Source organism: Narcine bancroftii, chromosome 5, assembly GCF_036971445.1.
Source record: "Narcine bancroftii isolate sNarBan1 chromosome 5, sNarBan1.hap1, whole genome shotgun sequence".
NCBI classification, from domain to species: domain Eukaryota; kingdom Metazoa; phylum Chordata; class Chondrichthyes; order Torpediniformes; family Narcinidae; genus Narcine; species Narcine bancroftii.
In genome coordinates, this window is record NC_091473.1 from 191,087,826 (window position 1) to 191,106,999 (window position 19,174).

At 40.0% G+C, this 19,174-nt stretch overlaps 1 protein-coding gene across 4 annotated transcripts in view; it reads left to right on the forward strand.

Annotated features, from left to right (window-relative positions):
• bnipl (BCL2 interacting protein like) overlaps nt 1-19,174 on the forward strand; it is a 72,099-nt gene continuing 52,925 nt past the window's right edge. For 2 of the 4 annotated variants that reach the window (XM_069940383.1, XM_069940384.1), the window contains exon 1: nt 1-212. In XM_069940383.1, coding sequence (XP_069796484.1) covers nt 124-212 — 89 coding nt within the window. In that variant the 5' untranslated portion in view covers nt 1-123. The remainder of the gene's footprint in view (nt 213-19,174) is intronic. The other 2 variants (XM_069940385.1, XM_069940387.1) reach the window with 2 other exon arrangements.

The following is a 19,174-nucleotide window of genomic DNA, read 5'->3' on the forward strand; positions in this document are numbered from 1 at the left end:
GGGTTGTCAGATAGAAATCAGGGCTGGCGGGCGCAAAAGTTTTCTCTTAATAAAGAGGCTGCTCCGAAAGCACCGGCGAACTGTCCCAACTTTGGCCTCGAAGAGAAGTTGGCGGCTGATGCCATGAGTTCGCCGCCAGCAGGAAGCGACTGCGAGGAGAGAGGGGGCAAGGTCCAGAGCGGGGAAGGAGGCGCAGCCGAGCAGGATGGGAGGTGAGTGCGGAGTTTTCTCGGCTTAAATAGGCGAGTTTCGAGGTGAAATTGATACGTCAGGTAGGCGGCAGGAGGAGTTTAAGTTGCAGAAGCCCCCCCCCACAACCCACCACCTCCTCTCTCCTGCAAATTGAATTGGTTCGACTCCCATTGCCATGTTTGCTCTCTTGAAGGGTAATTATTTTGAGTGTGTGTGGAGGTGACCAGATCTTTTTCCGACGGGGCGAGACTTTTTTCTGAGCCTGTTGCATCGCTGGTGCGACGGGACGGCCCTTCTGGGCGAGTCCTGCCTGGAAGCAGCGGCCTCTCTGCGGTTCACCCCCCCCCCCCGCAGTCTGTGCGTGTCCCAAGTGTTCTGTGCTCTAGAACGTCACCCTTAGGGGCGATTGAAGTTCCAGAGCACAGAACACTTGCAGGCCCTTCGGCCCATATATACCTGCCCCTCCCCAAGATTACCCCATAATCTTTTATCCCTCACTTTTAAATGTCCCTATTGTTTCAGCCTCTGCCCTTGACAGTATATTCCAGACTCCTGCAAACCTCTGTGTAAAAAAAATTGCCCCTGATACTCTCCATTGTTAGGACTCCAAAAACCAGCAACAACTTCACCAAGACAATGGTGGCTTAAACAAAAATCTTTTTAATTTTCTTCATACATTAAAAAATAAGATCAATTATTGCTATTAATTTAACTTAACCCCCACCCCTCTAGTCCTAAATGCCCGTGTATGTGTCCAGGAAAGTTCTTTGTTTCACTGTCCAGTCATTCACTTTTCACTTCTCCAATCTTCCACACTGTGCCCACAATGATCTTCACCAGGCTCCGGTGCTTTAACTTAAATTGTTACCGCTCAAGAAGGTCTTTTGTTGGTTGGACACACACAAACTGATCTCCTTCAATCAGCCACTTCAGTGTCTTGCTGAAAAAACTTGCCCCCTCTAGGATTTTTCCAAAAGATAACCTCTTCTTCCACACAAAGAGTTTTTTTCCCCCCCCCCTATTTCAGGAGAAACACAAAAACCAGACACATCCTCTTATAAGTGACTACAAGGGTTTAGAATAGGCTGAACTCAGAACTCGAAACCTGTCTTCAAATGGGGTCTTTATCAAGTCTTCCAATTTTGAAGCCTTCACCAAGAACCTGCTGCAGTAAAACTCTCTCTCTCTCTCTCTCTGTGTTTACAAAACCATGTGACCCCTCTTAGAACAGCAAACTTCAAGCTGACACCAATTTTAACAGCAAAAGATTTATCAGTTGCTGAGCCTGGACATCTGCTCCTTTAAAGACAATAGCTCATTTCAAATTCTACAACATCAGTCCCATTAACACTTTCTTGTGAAGCCTTCATAGGCACTTTTCATGGTTTCTGTAAAGACACTGGCAGACATGAAGTCTATACTTAGGCATAAATCTTGCATTTCAAATGATATGTCTGTTTGTGAAATGTTAATGTTTCTTGTAGAATGTAAACTTAATACCTAAACCCCAACAATCTAACCTTACCCCTTAAGATATATTTTATTTCATAAATAGATTAACTTATTCCATAACAGTACCAATGTCCTTTGGTGTTTGCTCCTCCCGTCCCAGGTAAAAGGCGCTGACTGATCTATGCCTCTCAGAATCTTGTAGAACTCTATTAAGTCGCGTCTCATCCTAATGAGCTTAATCTAGATCTAGAACAAAGAACGCTACAGCACAGTAAAGGCCCTTCAGCCCATGATGTTGTGCCGACATATATATCTTCCAAAAATAAAATCTAAACCCTCCCTTCCTCGTAACCCTCTACTTTCCTTTCATCCATGTGCCTGTCTAAATGTGCATAAATGTTCCAGCCTCCACCACCACCCCTGTCAATGGATTCCGGGCCACCATAACTTTGTAATAAAAAAAATTCCCCCTGATGTCTCCCCTAAACCTTCCTCACTTCACTTTGTATAGATGTCCTTTGGTTTAAAAACTCAATGGGTCTAGCAGGATCCATAAGAGGTAAAGATATATTACTGATGTTTGGGCCTGAGCCCTTCTTCAAGGTATAAGCAAAGAACAGAATCAAACCTCTAGTGGTTGCTACTCCTGCCCTGGGGAAAAAAGATGCTGATTGTTGACCCTATCTATGTCTCTCAGAATCTTGTAGCCCTCCATTGTCGCCTCTCGTCCTTCTTTGCTCCAAAGAGAAAAGTCTGACCTTGCTTCACGAGACATATTTTCCAATCCAGGCAACATCCTGGTAAATCTCCTCTGCACCCTCTCCACACCTTCCTACAATGAGGTGACCAGAACTGAACACAATTCTCTGAATGTAGACTCACCAGAGATTTATAGAACTGCAATCTCACCTCACGACTCATGGACTTAATCCCCTGATTAATGAAGCCCAGCATCCCATAGGTCGATAGGTCAGTTAAAAAGACCTATGCAGCAACCTTGAGAGGTGTGTGGATTTGGTCCCCAAGTTTCCTCTGTTCTTCACTCTGTTAAGCATCCTACCATTTCAGATTTAAGATTTATTGTCAGGGTATATACAGTACATGCAGTGTTCCCTCTAAGTTGTGCGCGTGCAAGCACACAGAAGGAATCGAGTAGCGCACATTTGCGCATAGCCCACTTTACGTGCGTGCACGCACAGCTTGGGGGGACACTGCTTGACATCGCATACAACCCTGAGAATCTTTTTCCTGTGGGTGCGGCAGAATTACCACTGATTGGTGGTGCAAAAAAAACTGTACACAGTGTAAAACGTGAACAAGCAAAGAAATGTAAACAGATAATGAGTGTAAACAAACTGCAATACAGAGAGAATTAAAAAGAAAATCAATAAAATGCACTGGACAAAGTGGCGACTCACTGCCTTATGGTAGAAAAAAGTTAAAGAATTTCATGTATGTTACATTCTAAATGTAATATTAGTGTCAATAATGGAACCTTTAATTTTTTTTTTAACCTTTTAAATGAGTCATGAATTGAGTTTGTTGTTGAGGGGACTGATGGTGGAGGGGTAGCAGCTCTTCCTGAACCTGGTGGTATGAGTCTTCTGGCACCGGTACCTCTTTCCTGATGGCAGCAATGAGAACAGAGACCATGTTCTCTTGTAAGACAGGAAACATGCCACCTAATTTGCTTTTCTTTCTCGTCATGCTAATGGCGAATCTTTAGACTGAAAGGCAATTAGTACATTTCAGTTTTATTTTGTGACAATAAATAGGATGTGCTCTGATCTAATGTGCTCCCAGTGCAACAGTTAAAAATGGGTTTTAATAATCTTTTCTCAATTCTGTATTTGTGAATTTTATCTCAGTGAAGTATTTGTATTTAGTGTCATTTTAATAATGTTTCCGGAGGGAATGATTTTTGCAGTGCCCACCTCTTCTGCACCTCCTAAGCCCCTCCCTTCCTACTCCTCACACTGCTTGTTACTTGCTAACGGTAAGTGTGGGGAAACTTAGTTGCTTTGGAAATGGGTTTAGCGGACCGCAGTGCCAGACAGCGATTGCTAGGTATAAAAGGAGTAACCCTTGTCGGCGTATGGCACAGCCTTGGGTTTCCAAATGGCCGTTAACAACCTGGACATTGGTCAAAGCGAACCACAGGTGATGGGTAAATTTTCCCGCCAAGAATGCTTCGGCTGCCAAAAAACCAGAAAGTTGTTATTTCAGAAAATCTAGATGCCATCTATGTGACAAAGAGCCAAGTGTCCAAGAAAGAGAGATGGTGCCACCAAGGTGGGGGGGGAAGGAGAAAAGGCGAAGATCTAGATGCGGAAAACAGCCCTCTGGAGTGAAAACCATGGAGGAGAAGGATGAAAGGCCTAGCAGTGAAACTTACAACTCGGAGGAAGACAAGGCACTGGAAGCATTCACAGATTAAAGGATAAGAAATTGGAAGTCTACATCCATGTGACAATCAACAACGATCCTCTGCTTAATGAAGTTGGACACGGAGACAGCAGTGTCTTTAATGCCACTAAAGTTAAAAATACGACTGTTACCACACCTTGCCATTAAAGAATCCAACATGGTGTTAAATACAGTGATGGAGAGAAAGTCAAGGTGTTTGGAAAATGCCTAGTAAACGTGGAATATAAAGGAACAGACAATGAAAAGATTACACCTCTATATCGTTGACACCAAGGGACCAGCATTGATCGAAGAAACAAGTTATCAGGCATTCAACTAGATTGGATGGAAATTGGATCCGTAATGGCATGGAGGATGTGGTCAAGCCAAAACTGGAACAAGTCCTTAATATCAGTCTGTTTTTGAAAAAAGTCTGGGGAAATCCAAGGAGTCCAGGCAAAGTTACACTTGAAATCAGGTGTTGAACCCAAGTTCTATAAGCCCAGAATGGCACCATTTGCAAAAAAGGGAAATGTTGAACCAGGACATTACAGACTGGAAAACAAAGGAATCCAGGAAAGAATCCATTGTGCCAGTGTGGAAAGCCAACGGTGAAATCCGAATTTGTGGTGACTACAAAGTCACCATTAATCAGGCTCTACAAATACCTGAACATCCTATGCCCAAAGCAGAGAAATTTTCCAGGCTCTGAATGGGGGAGAGAAATTCACAAAGCTGAACTTAACCCAAGCATATTAGCAAGTAGAATTGGATGAAGCCTCAAATATGTGGCATCAATATTCATTTGGGGTTATTCACCTATACCCAAATGCCATATGGAATATCAGTGACCCCAGCATATTTCGAGCAGTCATGGACAAACTGTTGCATGGCATAAATGTGGGATGTTGCCTCGATGTCATTATAATTACAGGTTGAGACGACTCCGAGCACTTAAGTTAGAAAGTGTTCTAACCCGACTGCATCAAGCAAACGTCCATCTGCGCCAGGACAAGTGTATATTTATGGTACCTTCCGTAACATATTTGGGTTTCACAATTAATAGTGAAGGAGTCCGAATGGACACCGCTGGTACCGGAGCACCCTACCCAACAAATCGAGCCAAATTGCAGTTGTTCCTGGATTTGATTAACTGTTATCGAAAACACATTCCAAATATGTCAACGCTATGCAGCCCACTGAACCATTTGCTGAGAAAAGAACAGAAATGGTGTTGGAATGAAGAAACTCATAATACAGTCAATTGTTTGAAAGCACTTCTAATGTCTCATGACAACATTCTTGTCCACTACTACCCAGAAAAGGAAGTGACCCTCGCGGTGGATGCATTGCTAGTGAGCTTAGGAGCAGTGTTATCACAGGTGATGGAAAAAAAAGGGAACAACCTCCTGGTCTTTGACAGCTTGCGAATGTAACTACGCAGAACTGGAAAAAGAAGGGCTTGCCATATTTGGTGTCAAACGATTCCACCAATAATTGTATGGTAGGAAGTTTACCTTAGTAACGGGCAACAAACCACTGAGTTTGAGTCTAGGCCCTAAAAAGGGGATTCCAGGGCTCGCAGCAATAAGAATTTAAAGGTGGGCCATGCTGCTCGCCGCATATGATTACGATTTGAAACATAAACCAGCAAAACAAAATGGCCATGCTGATGCCCTATCTCGCTTACCTCTTCCTGAAATCGAACAAAAAGATGAGATAATTAAATGGACGGCGAAGGCTAGTGTTAATAATCAGGAACACCTTCATTTCTTACCAATTACAGCAAAGAAGTATGGAAAGAGGCTACACTGTCAAAGGTCCTTATTTCACATTAAATGGGTGGCCCAAGGCCGAAGCCGTCTCTTCCGAACTGAAACCTTATTATTTACGACGTAATGAAATATCAATTGAAGAAGGTTGTTTATTATGAAGAATCAGGACAATCTTTCCTATAAAATGGCAGACTTCCATGTTATCAGAGCTACACAACAACCACCCAAGGATGGTTCGGGTGAAAGCTTTGGTACGTGTGCATCTCCGGTAACCATTAATGGAATCAATATTGAACAAACGGTAAGAAGATGTTACACTTGTCAGGAGATGCAACCCAAAGCACCACAAGCTGAAGCCAACCCATGGACATGGCCATCGCGACCATGGCATAGGATTCACATCGATTTCGCTGGTCGCCTTTTGGGAAAAGATTTCCTTATTGTTGTCTATGCACACTTTAAATAGCCAGTTATGTCGCACATGAAAACAACAAACACCTTTAAGGCACCTTTAAATTGAGATTACCTATAGAACTAGTCTCCGATAATGGGCCGCAGTTTGTACGTGATGCTTTTAAGGTGTTCCTACGCAATAACAATATACTGTAGCGACTACTACGGTAGAGCTACTAAAGTAATACAAACACATATGCCAGATTAGTCAACTCAAGACTGATTTATTCAGAGTTTACAAGCTTCTTTTATATACCGCATGTCCCGGGCTCCATGGGACAAGGTGGGACGTCACTATGAGTTTGCTGCCGATCCACGGGACCGGCAGGTTTAAATTAAGCCTTGCGAGTGTCCTGTGCCTTCTGGCAGGAGATTCAGCAGATCAACGTGTCATTCCTCGGCACTCAGTATCTCTCATGTGCGGTCCATTAGGTGAGTATTGAGCCGTCCGTATTAGGGTTCTGCATGCCCACAGAACTGCACCGGCGACAGTTCGCGATACCGCGCTGTGCACCCGCTCAGCCTGGTACACGGCCGCTACAATACGACACATTTTATCAGCGCCCTACCACCCAAGCACAAATGGGGAAATGGAACGTATCGTGCAGACTTTCAAAAAGGCCATGAAGAGAAAGAAATCCCGAAACATTACACGGAATCACAAGCTCGCTGATTTTCTCATAGCGTATGGGAACACGCCGCACTCTACTACCAAATGATGTTTGGATGAAACTTAAGGACAAGACTTTCCACAGTGCACCCAAACATCGGCCTTCATGAGGAATAAGCCACGTCTCAATCCAGGTCTCCAAGTAAACTTACCAGATCTCTAGAAGTAGGAGAACAAGTGCTGGTACGGAATTACTGAGACAATAGGAGGTGTGATTCTGAAAAAGCGAAGTCCCTGTTCTTATTCCATACTGGTGGGAACTAAAATATGGAAACACCACATCGGCCAGTTAAAATTGGTGGATGATCCAGTGGCCACACCCACGACTCACGACCCTGACAAGTTTCCATTGTGGACTCCTGTCAATGACAATGTTCCAGAGATATTTTCAGAAGATGATGACCTGACTGCTCAGTAAAGCAGTCCTGCTCAGCAGAGCAGCCCAACACCACATTCAGCTCAGCAGAGCAGCCCTTGCCGAAGTTCACAGTCCTTATCACCAACCGAGGTGAAGGAGGTGCTGTCCAAAAAGGCAGAGGGTCTGGAGAAGTTGCAAATTCTCCTGGTGGATTCTACCTCACCAAGAAGATTAAGAAGGGAAAGATGTCCTCCAGAACGCCTAAAAGACTGTGTACAGTGACTTGGCTGCCTATCACTTGAGTTGTGTGGTAATGCATATCATTAGTCCATAGGTTACCATGGGTTTTCCCTGGAGTCTCCGGTTTCCTCCCATCGTTTGAGTGTACATTTTTTTTTGGTTTTTTTTTATAATTTTTTATTTTTCACACCATAAATCACATTAACCATGATACACATTTTTTCCTTTTCACACATATACAATGTCATTTTCTCCCCCCACTCCCTCCTCCCCTCCCACCCTCCCCACCTCCCCCCTCCCGTCCATTTAAGGTATAAAATCTAGGATACATTAAACCAGTCAGACAATGTTGTCATTCAATAAAAATACACCAGAAATTCCACTGAGTCCATTCTTTTCATTTCCTTTTCCTTCCGTTAACTTAGGTAGTGATTGTCCCCGGTAGGTTTTCGCTATTGTGTTTAATATAAGGCTCCCATATTTGTTCGAATATTTCAATATTATTTCTTAAACTATATGTTATTTTTTCTAATGGAATACATTTATTCATTTCTATATACCATTGTTGTATTTTCAAATTATCTTCCAATTTCCAGGTTGACATAATACATTTTTTTGCTATGGCTAGAGCTATCTTAACAAATCTTTTTTGTGCATCCTCCAAATCAATTCCAAATTCTTTGTTTTTCATGTTACTTAGGAGAAAGATCTCTGGATTCTTTGGTATATTGTTTTCTGTTATTTTATTTAGTATCTAATTGAGATCTTCCCAAAATTTTTCTACTTTTTCACATGTCCAGATTGCATGAATTGTTGTTCCCATTTCTTTTTTACATCGAAAACATCTATCAGATACTGTTGGGTCCCATTTATTTAACTTTTGAGGTGTAATGTATAGTCTGTGTATCCAGTTATATTGTATCATACGTAACCTCATATTTATTGTATTTCTCATCGTTCCAGAGCATAACTTCTCCCATGTTTCCTTTTTTATCTTTATATTTAAATCCTGTTCCCATTTTTGTTTAGTTTTACCATTTGTTTCCTCATTCTCCTTTTCTTGCAGTTTAATATACATATTTGTTATAAATCTTTTGATTATCATTGTATCTGTAATCACATATTCAAAGTTACTTCCCTCTGGCAAACTCAAACTGCTTCCTAATTTATCCTTCAAGTAGGATCTCAATTGGTAATATGCCAGTGCTGTATCTTGAGTTATATTGTATTTATCTTTCATTTGTTCAAAGGATAGTAATCTATTTCCTGAAAATCAATTTTCTATTCTTTTAATCCCTTTTTTCTCCCATTCTCTAAAGGAAAGGTTATCTATTGTAAAAGGGAGTAACTTGTTTTGCGTCAATATTAGTTTTGGTAATTGATAATTTGTTTTATTTCTTTCTACATGAATCTTCTTCCAAATATTGAGTAGATGATGTAATACTGGAGAACTTCTATGTTGTACCAATTTTTCATCCCATTTATATAATATGTGTTCAGGTGTCTTTTCCCCTATTTTATCTAATTCTAATCTAGTCCAATCTGGCTTTTCCCTTGTTTGATAAAAATCTGATAGGTATCTTAATTGTGCGGCTCTATAATAATTTTTAAAGTTTGGCAGTTGTAAGCCTCCTTGTTTATATCATTCTGTTAATTTATCTAGTGCTATCCTCGGTTTCCCCCCTTTCCATAAAAATTTCCTTATTATTTTCTTTAACTCCTTGAAGAATTTCTCTGTCAGTTGTATTGGCAATGCCTGAAATAGGTATAATATCCTTGGAAAAATGTTCATTTTAATACAGTTTATCCTTCCTATTAGTGTTAGTGGAAAATCTTTCCAATGCTCTAAATCATCCTGTAATTTTTTCATTAGTGGATAATAATTGAGTTTATATAGTTGGCCGAGATTTTTGTTTATTTGTACACCTAGGTATCTTATTGCTTGCATTTGCCATCTAAATGGTGATTCTTTCTTAAATTTTGAGAAATCTGCATCATTCATAGGCATTGCTTCACTTTTATTTACGTTGATCTTGTAACCCGACACTTCTCCATATTCCTTCAATTTCTTATATAATTCTTTTATTGATAGTTCTGATTCTGTTAAGTATACTATAACATCATCCGCAAATAAACTGATTTTATATTCCTTGTCTTTTATTTTTATCCCTTTTATATTTTTTTCTGTTCTTATCAATTCTGCTAGTGGTTCTATAGCTAACGCAAACAATAAAGGTGATAGTGGGCATCCCTGTCGTGTTGACCTGCTTAAGTTAAATTGCTTTGATACATGTCCATTTAATGCTTTAATCCAATTAATATACTTCTCCGGTAAACTGAATTTTTGCAATACTTTGAACAAATAATTCCATTCTACTCTGTCAAAGGCCTTCTCTGCGTCTAAAGCAACTGCTACTGTTGGTGCTTTATTCCCTTCTACTGCATGAATTAAGTTAATAAATTTACAAATATTGTCTGTTGTGCATCTTTTTTTGATAAATCCAGTTTGGTCTAGATTTACCATTTTCGGTACATACTCTGCTAATCTGTTTGCTAATAATTTAGCTATTATAATCTGTGTTAAGTAAAGATATTGGTCTATATGACGCTGGTGTGAGTGGATCTTTCCCTTGCTTTAGTATTACTGTAATTATTGCTGTTTTACATGAATCTGGTAAGCTTTGCGTTTTATCAATCTGGTTGATTACTTCCAGGAGGGGCGGAATTAATAAGTCTTTAAATGTTTTATAGAATTCTATTGGGAATTCATCCTCTCCTGGTGTCTTATTATTTGGTAATTTTTTAATTATCTCTTGTATTTCTACTATTCCAAATGGCTCTGTTAATTTATTTTGTTCCTCTATTTGTAGTTTTGGTAGTTCAATTTTAGTTAGAAATTCATCTATTTTCCCTTCTTTCCCTTTGTTTTCAGTTCGGTATAATTGTTCATAGAATTCTCTAAAGTTTTCCTTAATTTCTTTTGGATTATATGTAATTTGTTTATCTTTTTTCCTTGATGCCAATACCATTTTCTTAGCTTGTTCTGTCTTAAGCTGCCATGCTAGGATTTTGTGCGTTTTTTCACCTAGTTCATAATATTTCTGTTTTGTCTTCATTATATTTTTCTCCACCTTATATGTTTGTAGTGTTTCATATTTTATTTTTTTATCTGCCAATTCTCTTCTTTTAGTTGTATCTTCCTTCATTACTAATTCTTTTTCTATATTTACTATTTCCCTTTCCAACTGCTCTGTTTCCTGATTATAATCCTTCTTCATCTTGGTTACATAACTTATTATTTGCCCTCTAATGAATGCTTTCATTGCATCCCATAGTATAAACTTATCTTTCACTGATTCCGTATTTATTTCAAAATACATTTTAATTTATTTTTCAATAAATTCTCTAAAATCCTGCCTTTTAAGTAACATGGGATTTAATCTCCATCTATACATTCTTGGAGGGATGTCCTCTAACTTTACTGTCAATATTAAGGGTGAATAGTCCGATAGTATTCTAGCTTTATATTCTGTTTTTTCTACTCTATCTTGCATACGAGCTGATAACAAAAATAGGTCAATTCTTTTTTTTTAATTTTTATTTTTCACACCATAAATCACATTAGCCATGATATACACTATTTCTTTTTCACACATATACAGTGACTTTTTCTCCCCCCCCCCTCCTCCCAAGCCACCCCCCCACCCCCCCCCTCTCATCCATTTTAGGTATACAATCTAGGTTGCATTAAGCCAGTCAGACAATGTTGTCATTCAACAAAAATACACCAGAAATTCTACTGAGTCCATTCTTTTCTTTCTTTCTCCTTCCATCAACTTAGGTAATGTTTGTCCCCGTTAGGTTTTCGCTATTGTATTTAATGTAAGGCTCCTATACTTGTTCGAATATTTCAATATTATTTCTTAACCTATATGTTATTTTTTCTAATGGAATACATTTATTCATTTAAATTTAGTAGTTTCTTCCTTTTAATTTGGTTATGTATTCCATTAATATTTAAAGTCATGTAGTTCAGCGTAGCCCTTTTATATTTTGTTTATCTTCTCTTTCCATTTTTCCATCTTTCCTCCTTTTCCATTTCTGTTTGCTTATTTTCAACTCTTTATAAGACAACATTCCTACAACATCCAACATTTTCCTTATTCTCCTATTTCTATCTTATTTATCCCCAATCTCCCCTTCCCCTCCTGAGTTGTCCTTTATCCCTTGTCGGACAACCACATCTCCCCTCTCCATTTGGATTTGCGAATCCACTCGCAAGCGTCAACTGATTTTGCAGTGACCGCTATTTCCCCTCACCCCGCCCCCCCCAGAAAAGATTTCACTTTTCATATGTCACAAAGGTCACTCTTTTAATTCCCTCCTTATTCTCTCTATTCCATTACCTTCCCTTATTAATTCGTGTCTATACTATCTATATTTTCCTCTAAGTACAGATACATTCACGTATGCACATTGTCTCTATTCACTCTTATACCTCTTTACCCGCATACATATCAATCGTGATCATTTTTACTCTCATTACCTGTCTTCATCCCTCAGTCTATTTTTGTCTTTACCCACATAAATATCAATCGTGATCATTTTAACTCTCATTACCCGTCTTCCTCCCTCAGTCTATTTTTGTAATTGTTCTGCAAATTTTCGTGCTTCTTCTGGATCCGAGAATAGTCTGTTTTGTTGTCCTGGAATAAATATTTTCAATACCGCTGGATGCTTTAGTATAAATTTATACCCTTTCTTCCATAAAATCGCCTTTGCTGTATTGAACTCTTTTCTCTTCTTTAGGAGTTCAAAACTTATATCTGGATAAATGAAGATTTTTTGCCCTTTATACTCCAGTGGTTTGTTGCCCTCTCTTACTTTTTCCATTGTCTTCTCCAGTACCTTTACTCTTGTAGTATATCTTAGGAATTTTACTACAATAGATCTTGGTTTTTGTTGTGGTTGTGGTTTAGAGGCCCATACTCTATGTGCCCTTTCTATTTCCATTTCTTGCTGTAGTTCTGGACATCTTAGGGTCTTAGGGATCCACTCTTTTATAAACTCCCTCATATTCTTGCCTTCTTCATCTTCCTTAAGGCCCACTATCTTTATGTTATTTCTTCTGTTATAATTTTCCATTGTATCTATTTTTTGAGCTAGTAGTTCTTGTGTCTCTTTAGTTTTTTTATTAGATTCCTTCAATTTCTTTTTTAAGTCTTCTACCTCCATTTCTGCTGCTACTGCCCGCTCTTCCATCTTGTCCATTTTCTTTCCCATTTCTGTTAAGGTCATCTCTATTTTATTCATTTTCTCTTCTGTGTTGTTTATTCTTCTTCTTAAATCATTAAATTCCTGTGTTTGCCATTCTTTAAATGACTCCATGTATTCTTTAATAAGAGAAAGTATATCCTTTACCTTGCCTTTCTTTTCTTCTTCTATTTCACCATACTCTTCCTCTTCTTCTTCCTCTTGGTTGGCCATCTGTTGTTTCTTTGGTGCCCTTTCCTTCTCTTCTTTCTTGTTTCTGTTGTCTTCTGTGGTCTCTTCTTGCTGCAGGTGTTCTGCAGCTGTCGTTGCCGGCTGTGGAGATCGACTCCCCAGCTGGTCCCCCCTCCCGTCGGTGTGTTTTTTTTCATTCGCATCGCGCATGTGCGAAACTTCGCGCATGCGCGGTTGCGCACTTTTGCTCGGCTCTGCGAGCCATTTTTGTAGTCCATTATTTACCGACCTGAGTGAGCGGGTTTCTCTCTCCGCAGCGGGCCTCTTCGGACAGGTAAGGCCTTCACCTTTTTCCTCCTTTGTCTTCTCTTCCTCTCTTCTTACCGTTGCTTTCGATTTTTCTTTTTTTGTCGCCATCTTCTTTCCACCTTTATACTCACTTTTCTGTAACTTTTATTTCTGTGCCTTTGTGTTTTCCTTTGTTTTTCCCGACTTTTCTGGAGAGGGCTGGAGTTCACCGTCCGGCCACTACTCCATCACGTGACTCCCCCAAAAATAGGTCTATTCTTGAGTATGTTTTATGTCTAGCCGAGTAATATGAATATTCCTTTTCCTTTGGGTGTTGTTTCCTCCATATATCCAAAAGTTGCATTTCTTCCATCGATTTAATTATAAATTTGGTTACTTTGTTCTTTCTGTTATTTTTTTCCCAGTTTTGTCCATATTTGAATCCAAATTCAGGTTGAAATCCCCTCCTACTAATATGTTCCCTTGCGTATCTGCTATCTTCAAAAAAATATCTTGCATAAACTTTTGATCTTCCTTAGGTGAATATACATTGAGTAGATTCCAAAACTCCAAATATATCTGACATTTTATCATTACATATCTCCCTGCTGGATCTATTATTTCCTCTTCTATTTTAAATGGCACATTTTTACTAATTAATATCGCTACTCCTCTTGCTTTTGAATTATACGATGCTACTGTTACGTATCCTACCCAATCTCTCTTTAATTTCTTATGCTCCAATTCAGTTAAATGTGTTTCTTGCACAAATGCTATATCAATTTTTTCTTTTTTCAGTAAATTTAGCAGTTTCTTCCTTTTAATTTGGTTATGTATTCCATTAATATTTAAACTCATATAGTTCAACGTAGCCATTTTATACTTTGTTTATCTTCCCTTTCCGTTTCTCCATCATTACCTTTCCTTCTTATCCATTTCTGTTTTCTTGTTTTGAATTCTTTATAAGACAACATTCCTAAAACATCAAACATTTTCTTTATTCTCCTATTTAAAACTCCTTTAGCCCCAATCCCCCCTTCCCCTCCTGAGTTGTCCTTTATCCCTTGTCGGACAACCACATCTCCCCTCTCCATTTGGATTTGCGAATTCACTCGCAAGCGTCAGCTGATTTTGCAGTGACCGTAACACCCCCCCACCCAGCCCCCCCCAGAAAAGATTTCACTTTTCATATGTGACAAAGGTCACTCTTTTAATTCCCTCCTTATTCCCTCTATTCCATTTCCTTCCCTTATTAATTCTTGTCTATACTATCTATATTTTTCTCTAAATATGGATACATTCATGTATGCACATTATACATATACACACATATACCTCTTTACCCACATACATATAAATCGTGGTCATTTTTACTCTTATTACATGTCTTCATCTCTCTGTTTGTTTTGTAGTTGTTCTGCAAATTTCCTTGCTTCCTCTGGATCCGAGAATAGTTTTTTTCCATAAGATCATTTTCGATGTTTTGAACTCCTTCCTCTTCTTCAGGAGTTCAAAACTTATGTCTTTTTAGTTCGCAGTCTTTTGTACTCTCGTTACACGTCTTCATCTCTCAGTCTATTTTGTAATTGTTCTGCAAATTTTCATGCTTCCTCTGGATCCGAGAATAGTCTGTTTTGTTGTCCTGGAATAAATATTTTCAATACCGCTGGATGCTTTAGTATAAATTTATACCCTTTCTTCCATAAAATCGCCTTTGCTGTATTGAACTCTTTTCTCTTCTTTAGGAGTTCAAAACTTATATCTGGATAAATGAAGATTTTTTGCCCTTTATACTCCAGTGGTTTGTTGCCCTCTCTTACTTTTTCCATTGTCTTCTCCAGTACCTTTACTCTTGTAGTATATCTTAGGAATTTTACTACAATAGATCTTGGTTTTTGTTGTGGTTGTGGTTTAGAGGCCCATACTCTATGTGCCCTTTCTATTTCCATTTCTTGCTGTAGTTCTGGACATCTTAGGATCCTAGGGATCCACTCTTTTATAAACTCCCTCATATTCTTGCCTTCTTCATCTTCCTTAAGGCCCACTATCTTTATGTTATTTCTTCCATTATATCTATTTTCTGAGCTAACAGTTCTTGTGTCTCTTTAACTTTTTTATTAGATTCCTCTAATTTCTTTTTTAAGTCCTCTACCTCCATTTCTACTGCTGCTTCTCGTTCTTGCACCTTGTCCATTCTTTTTCCCATTTCTGATAAGGTCATATCTATTTTATTCATTTTCTCTTCTGTATTGTTTATTCTTCTTCTTAAATCATTAAATTCTTGCGCTTGCCATTCTTTAAATGACTCCATGTAATCTTTAATAAGAGAAAGTATATCCTTTATCTTGCCTTTCCCTTCTTCTTCTATTTCACTGTACTCTTCCTCTTCTTCTTCCTCTGGGTTGGCCATCTGTTGTTTCTTTGTTGCCCTTTTCTTCTCTTCTTTCTTGTTTTCGTTGTCTTGGTGTTGAAGAGGAAAAAAACTCCAGAGGGTAATTAACTCACCTAGCGCCATCACGGGCATCAGTCTCCACCCCTTCGAGGACATCTACAATAGGCGTTGACTTAAGAAAGCAACCTCTATCCTCAAGGGCCATCCCCTCTTTGCTCTGCTACCATCAAGAAGGAGGTACAGGAGTCTGAACCTCTGATATTCAGCACCTATGGAGATTGGTATTTCCGGTTTCTTGAAATACAATGCCTAATTAATGCATTTGCATTAAGAATAAACAGTTTAAAAGACAAAAATACTACACTGAACAAACTTCACTTGCACGAATATATAAACCTTAAAGCATTTTACTTTATTTTCAGTCACATTCTTTGAAAACATTTAACTGTTGCTGCATCTGCAGGTTCCTCCCCCTCGATGGAGCCGCCCGAAAGACGAGCAATAACATTATGGATAATTAACTCCAACTCCACCCCCACCCCCCTAAGTTTAGAGATAAAGCCTCTGACCGGAGATAAGGAGACACTTTAAGAGAGTCACCCCAAAAGGGAGCAGCATCAACCAGTTCTTCATCCTGGGCATTGCTGCTTCACACAACTTTATTCAATCAGCTGCTACAAGCAAAGCCCAACCAAGGCCCTCCCTCTGCTGGCTGGATATTTGGCTCCCATCTTCTCCCAGGTTTATGAGCTACTGCAGAGAACATTTACTTTTACAATTTTAAACGTGAATTTTGTATCTATTGTTTTATTCTTATTTATATTAATTTTTTTAATTTATTTTCCATGATTTTTTTTTGCCAGTTGCTTGAATTGAAGATACCAGGGGGTTTATTGTATTTGCTGCAAAACAACAAATTTTCTGGCATGTTCATGCCCATAAATTCTGATTCTATTTGAAGAAGTCATCTGGCTCACAATTACCTTGGGAACATTGGGAACGAGAGTTGGGATGTCATGTTACAGTCACACAGGGGTATTGTGTGTAGTTCTGGTTTCCGAGCTGCAGGAAGGATGTTATTAAGAGGGAAAAAGTGCAGAAAAAAACCCATAAAAATGTCATGGGGACAGGAAGACTTAAGTTACAAAGAGAGAATGGATAGATCAAGGCCTTTTAGGAACGGCATGGTTAGCTCGACGCTGTTACAGCGCCAGTGACCTGGATTTGTATCCAGCACTGTGTGTAAGGAGTTTATACCTTCTCCCCGTGTCTGTGTGGGTTTCCTCTGGGTACTACAGTTTCCTCCCACCATTCAAAACATAACGGGGATTGTAGGTCAGTTGGGTATAATTGGGCAGCGTGGGCTCATGGGCCGAAAGAGCCTGTTAGATTGAACATTTAAATTTAATTTTCAAAAAAGATTTCCTCTGGAGCATGGGAGGTTGAGAGGTGACCCTCTTACAAACAAAAGAGGCATAAATAACCTGCCCCAGGGTAGGGGAGTCTGAAGTTAATAGGAAAAGGTGACGGTGGAAAGGTTTAAAAAGGAAGCTGAGGTGAAAATTTTTCACACAGAGGGTGGTGAGCATGAAATGAGATATAGAAGCAGAGACAGGATATTCAGTCCATTGAGTCTGCTCCGCCATTTAACCATTCTCCCATTCAGCCCCACTGCCCGGCCTTCTCCCCGTATCCTTTGGTGTCCTGGTTAGTCAAGAACCTATCAACGCAACTTTAAATACACCCAATGACCCGGCCTCCACAACTGCCTGTGGCAACAAATTCCAGGTTCACCGCCCTCTGGTTGAAGAAATTCCTCCACATCTCTGTTCTAAGCGGACTGACCCCCTTCAATCCTGAGGTTGTGCCCTCTTGTCTAAGACTTTCTCACCATGGGAAATGGGAATTAGCATGGGAATCAGCTGCCAGAGGAAATGGTAGAGGGGAGGTACAATTCTGTTGAAAGGACAGGTACATAGATAGGTATGGCTCAGAAGAATGACGGGCCAAACCCAGGCAAATGGGACAAGTTTAGGCAAAAGCAGGGGCCAATGTGTTTAAGCCAGCATATTTCTGTGCTGAATAGTTCAAATTGCAGTTTGAACTATTTATCTCTCTAAAGGTTGTCATTGCCAAAGGGTGATAGTGGGGACGAGCTCCCACTGTTGCACAAATGCTCTTCGTGGCGTGCAGCTCAAACAGCCTCTGACAACCAAGTCCATCTCCTGGCCTTCACGTGTGGCATAGGTCTTATGACCAGCGAAGTTGTTCTCACAGACAGGAGAAGGGATAAAGGTGGGTCACTGGAGCCTTGAAATCAGTTGTCCCAAACAGATGGGGCTTGTTAATCATGGATGGTAACTCAACCAGAAGAGGGAAAACTCCAATTTCAAATCTCCGCTGCCTCATGGCTAAATCCACTCATGGGAAAGGCTTTGGGAGTAAACGCCGAGGGGAAAAATCTGGAGTTGGAGTTCAGAAGGCGGCTGTAACCAGCACCGGCACGGTGACTGCTGGCACCAAATTGTATTGACTTTCGTCATTCCTTTGGACCTGTAAGCATGGATGGGGGGGGGAGGGTGGGGAGGGGTCCCACTGCATGGGCAACAGAGGGACCTCCATATCTACACTGGCCTGGTTTGTGCCCTGGAGAGGCCACTCCAGCTTCCAGAAGCCCATGGACGACCACGACCGACGGAGGCCCACGATGGTGTTGGGGGAAATGAATGTGGAAAAGTGGGGCACCTTGGTGGTAAGAAATGGGGTATCTTTGTAAAGTGATGCCAAAAGACTCTTGCTGCACAGGGCAATGTGAACATGACTGGCCCTTCAGCTCACAATGTTTTTTTAAAATTTTTTTAAAATTAAATGTTAAATACTAACAGGCCGTGCGGCCCAATTATATCCAATTGACCTTCAACACTGTACATTTTTTGAGGGTGGTAGGAAACCATGCACTAACCGCTATGCTAATCTCGCCACTCCTACACTAACTGTGCCGCCTGTGTCTAAATACCTAACCCCCCAAAAAAAGCAAAACCTTCCCTACCTCATAACCCTCTATTTTTCTTTCATTCACATGCCTAAGAATCTCTTAAATGCCCTTATTGTTCCAGCCTCCATCACCATGCAATGCATTCCAGATACCCACAACTCTAGTGTTCAAAAAAAAACATACCTCTGATGTCTCCCTTAAACTTTCCTCCATTCACTTTATACACATGTTCTCTGGCTGTCCACCTTATCTATGCCCCTCAGAATCTCGTAGACCTCTATTAAGTCTCCTCTCATCCTTCTTCACTCCAAAGAGAAAAGTCCCAGCTCTGTTAACCTTGCCTCATAAGACTTATTTTCAAATCCAGCCAACATCCTGGTAAATCTCCTCTGCAACCTCTCCACATCCTTCCTGTAATGAGGTGACCAGAACTGAACACAATAGTCTCCTGAACACAATACTCCAAGCGTGGTGTCACCAGAAATTTGTAGAGCTGCAGCCTCACGGC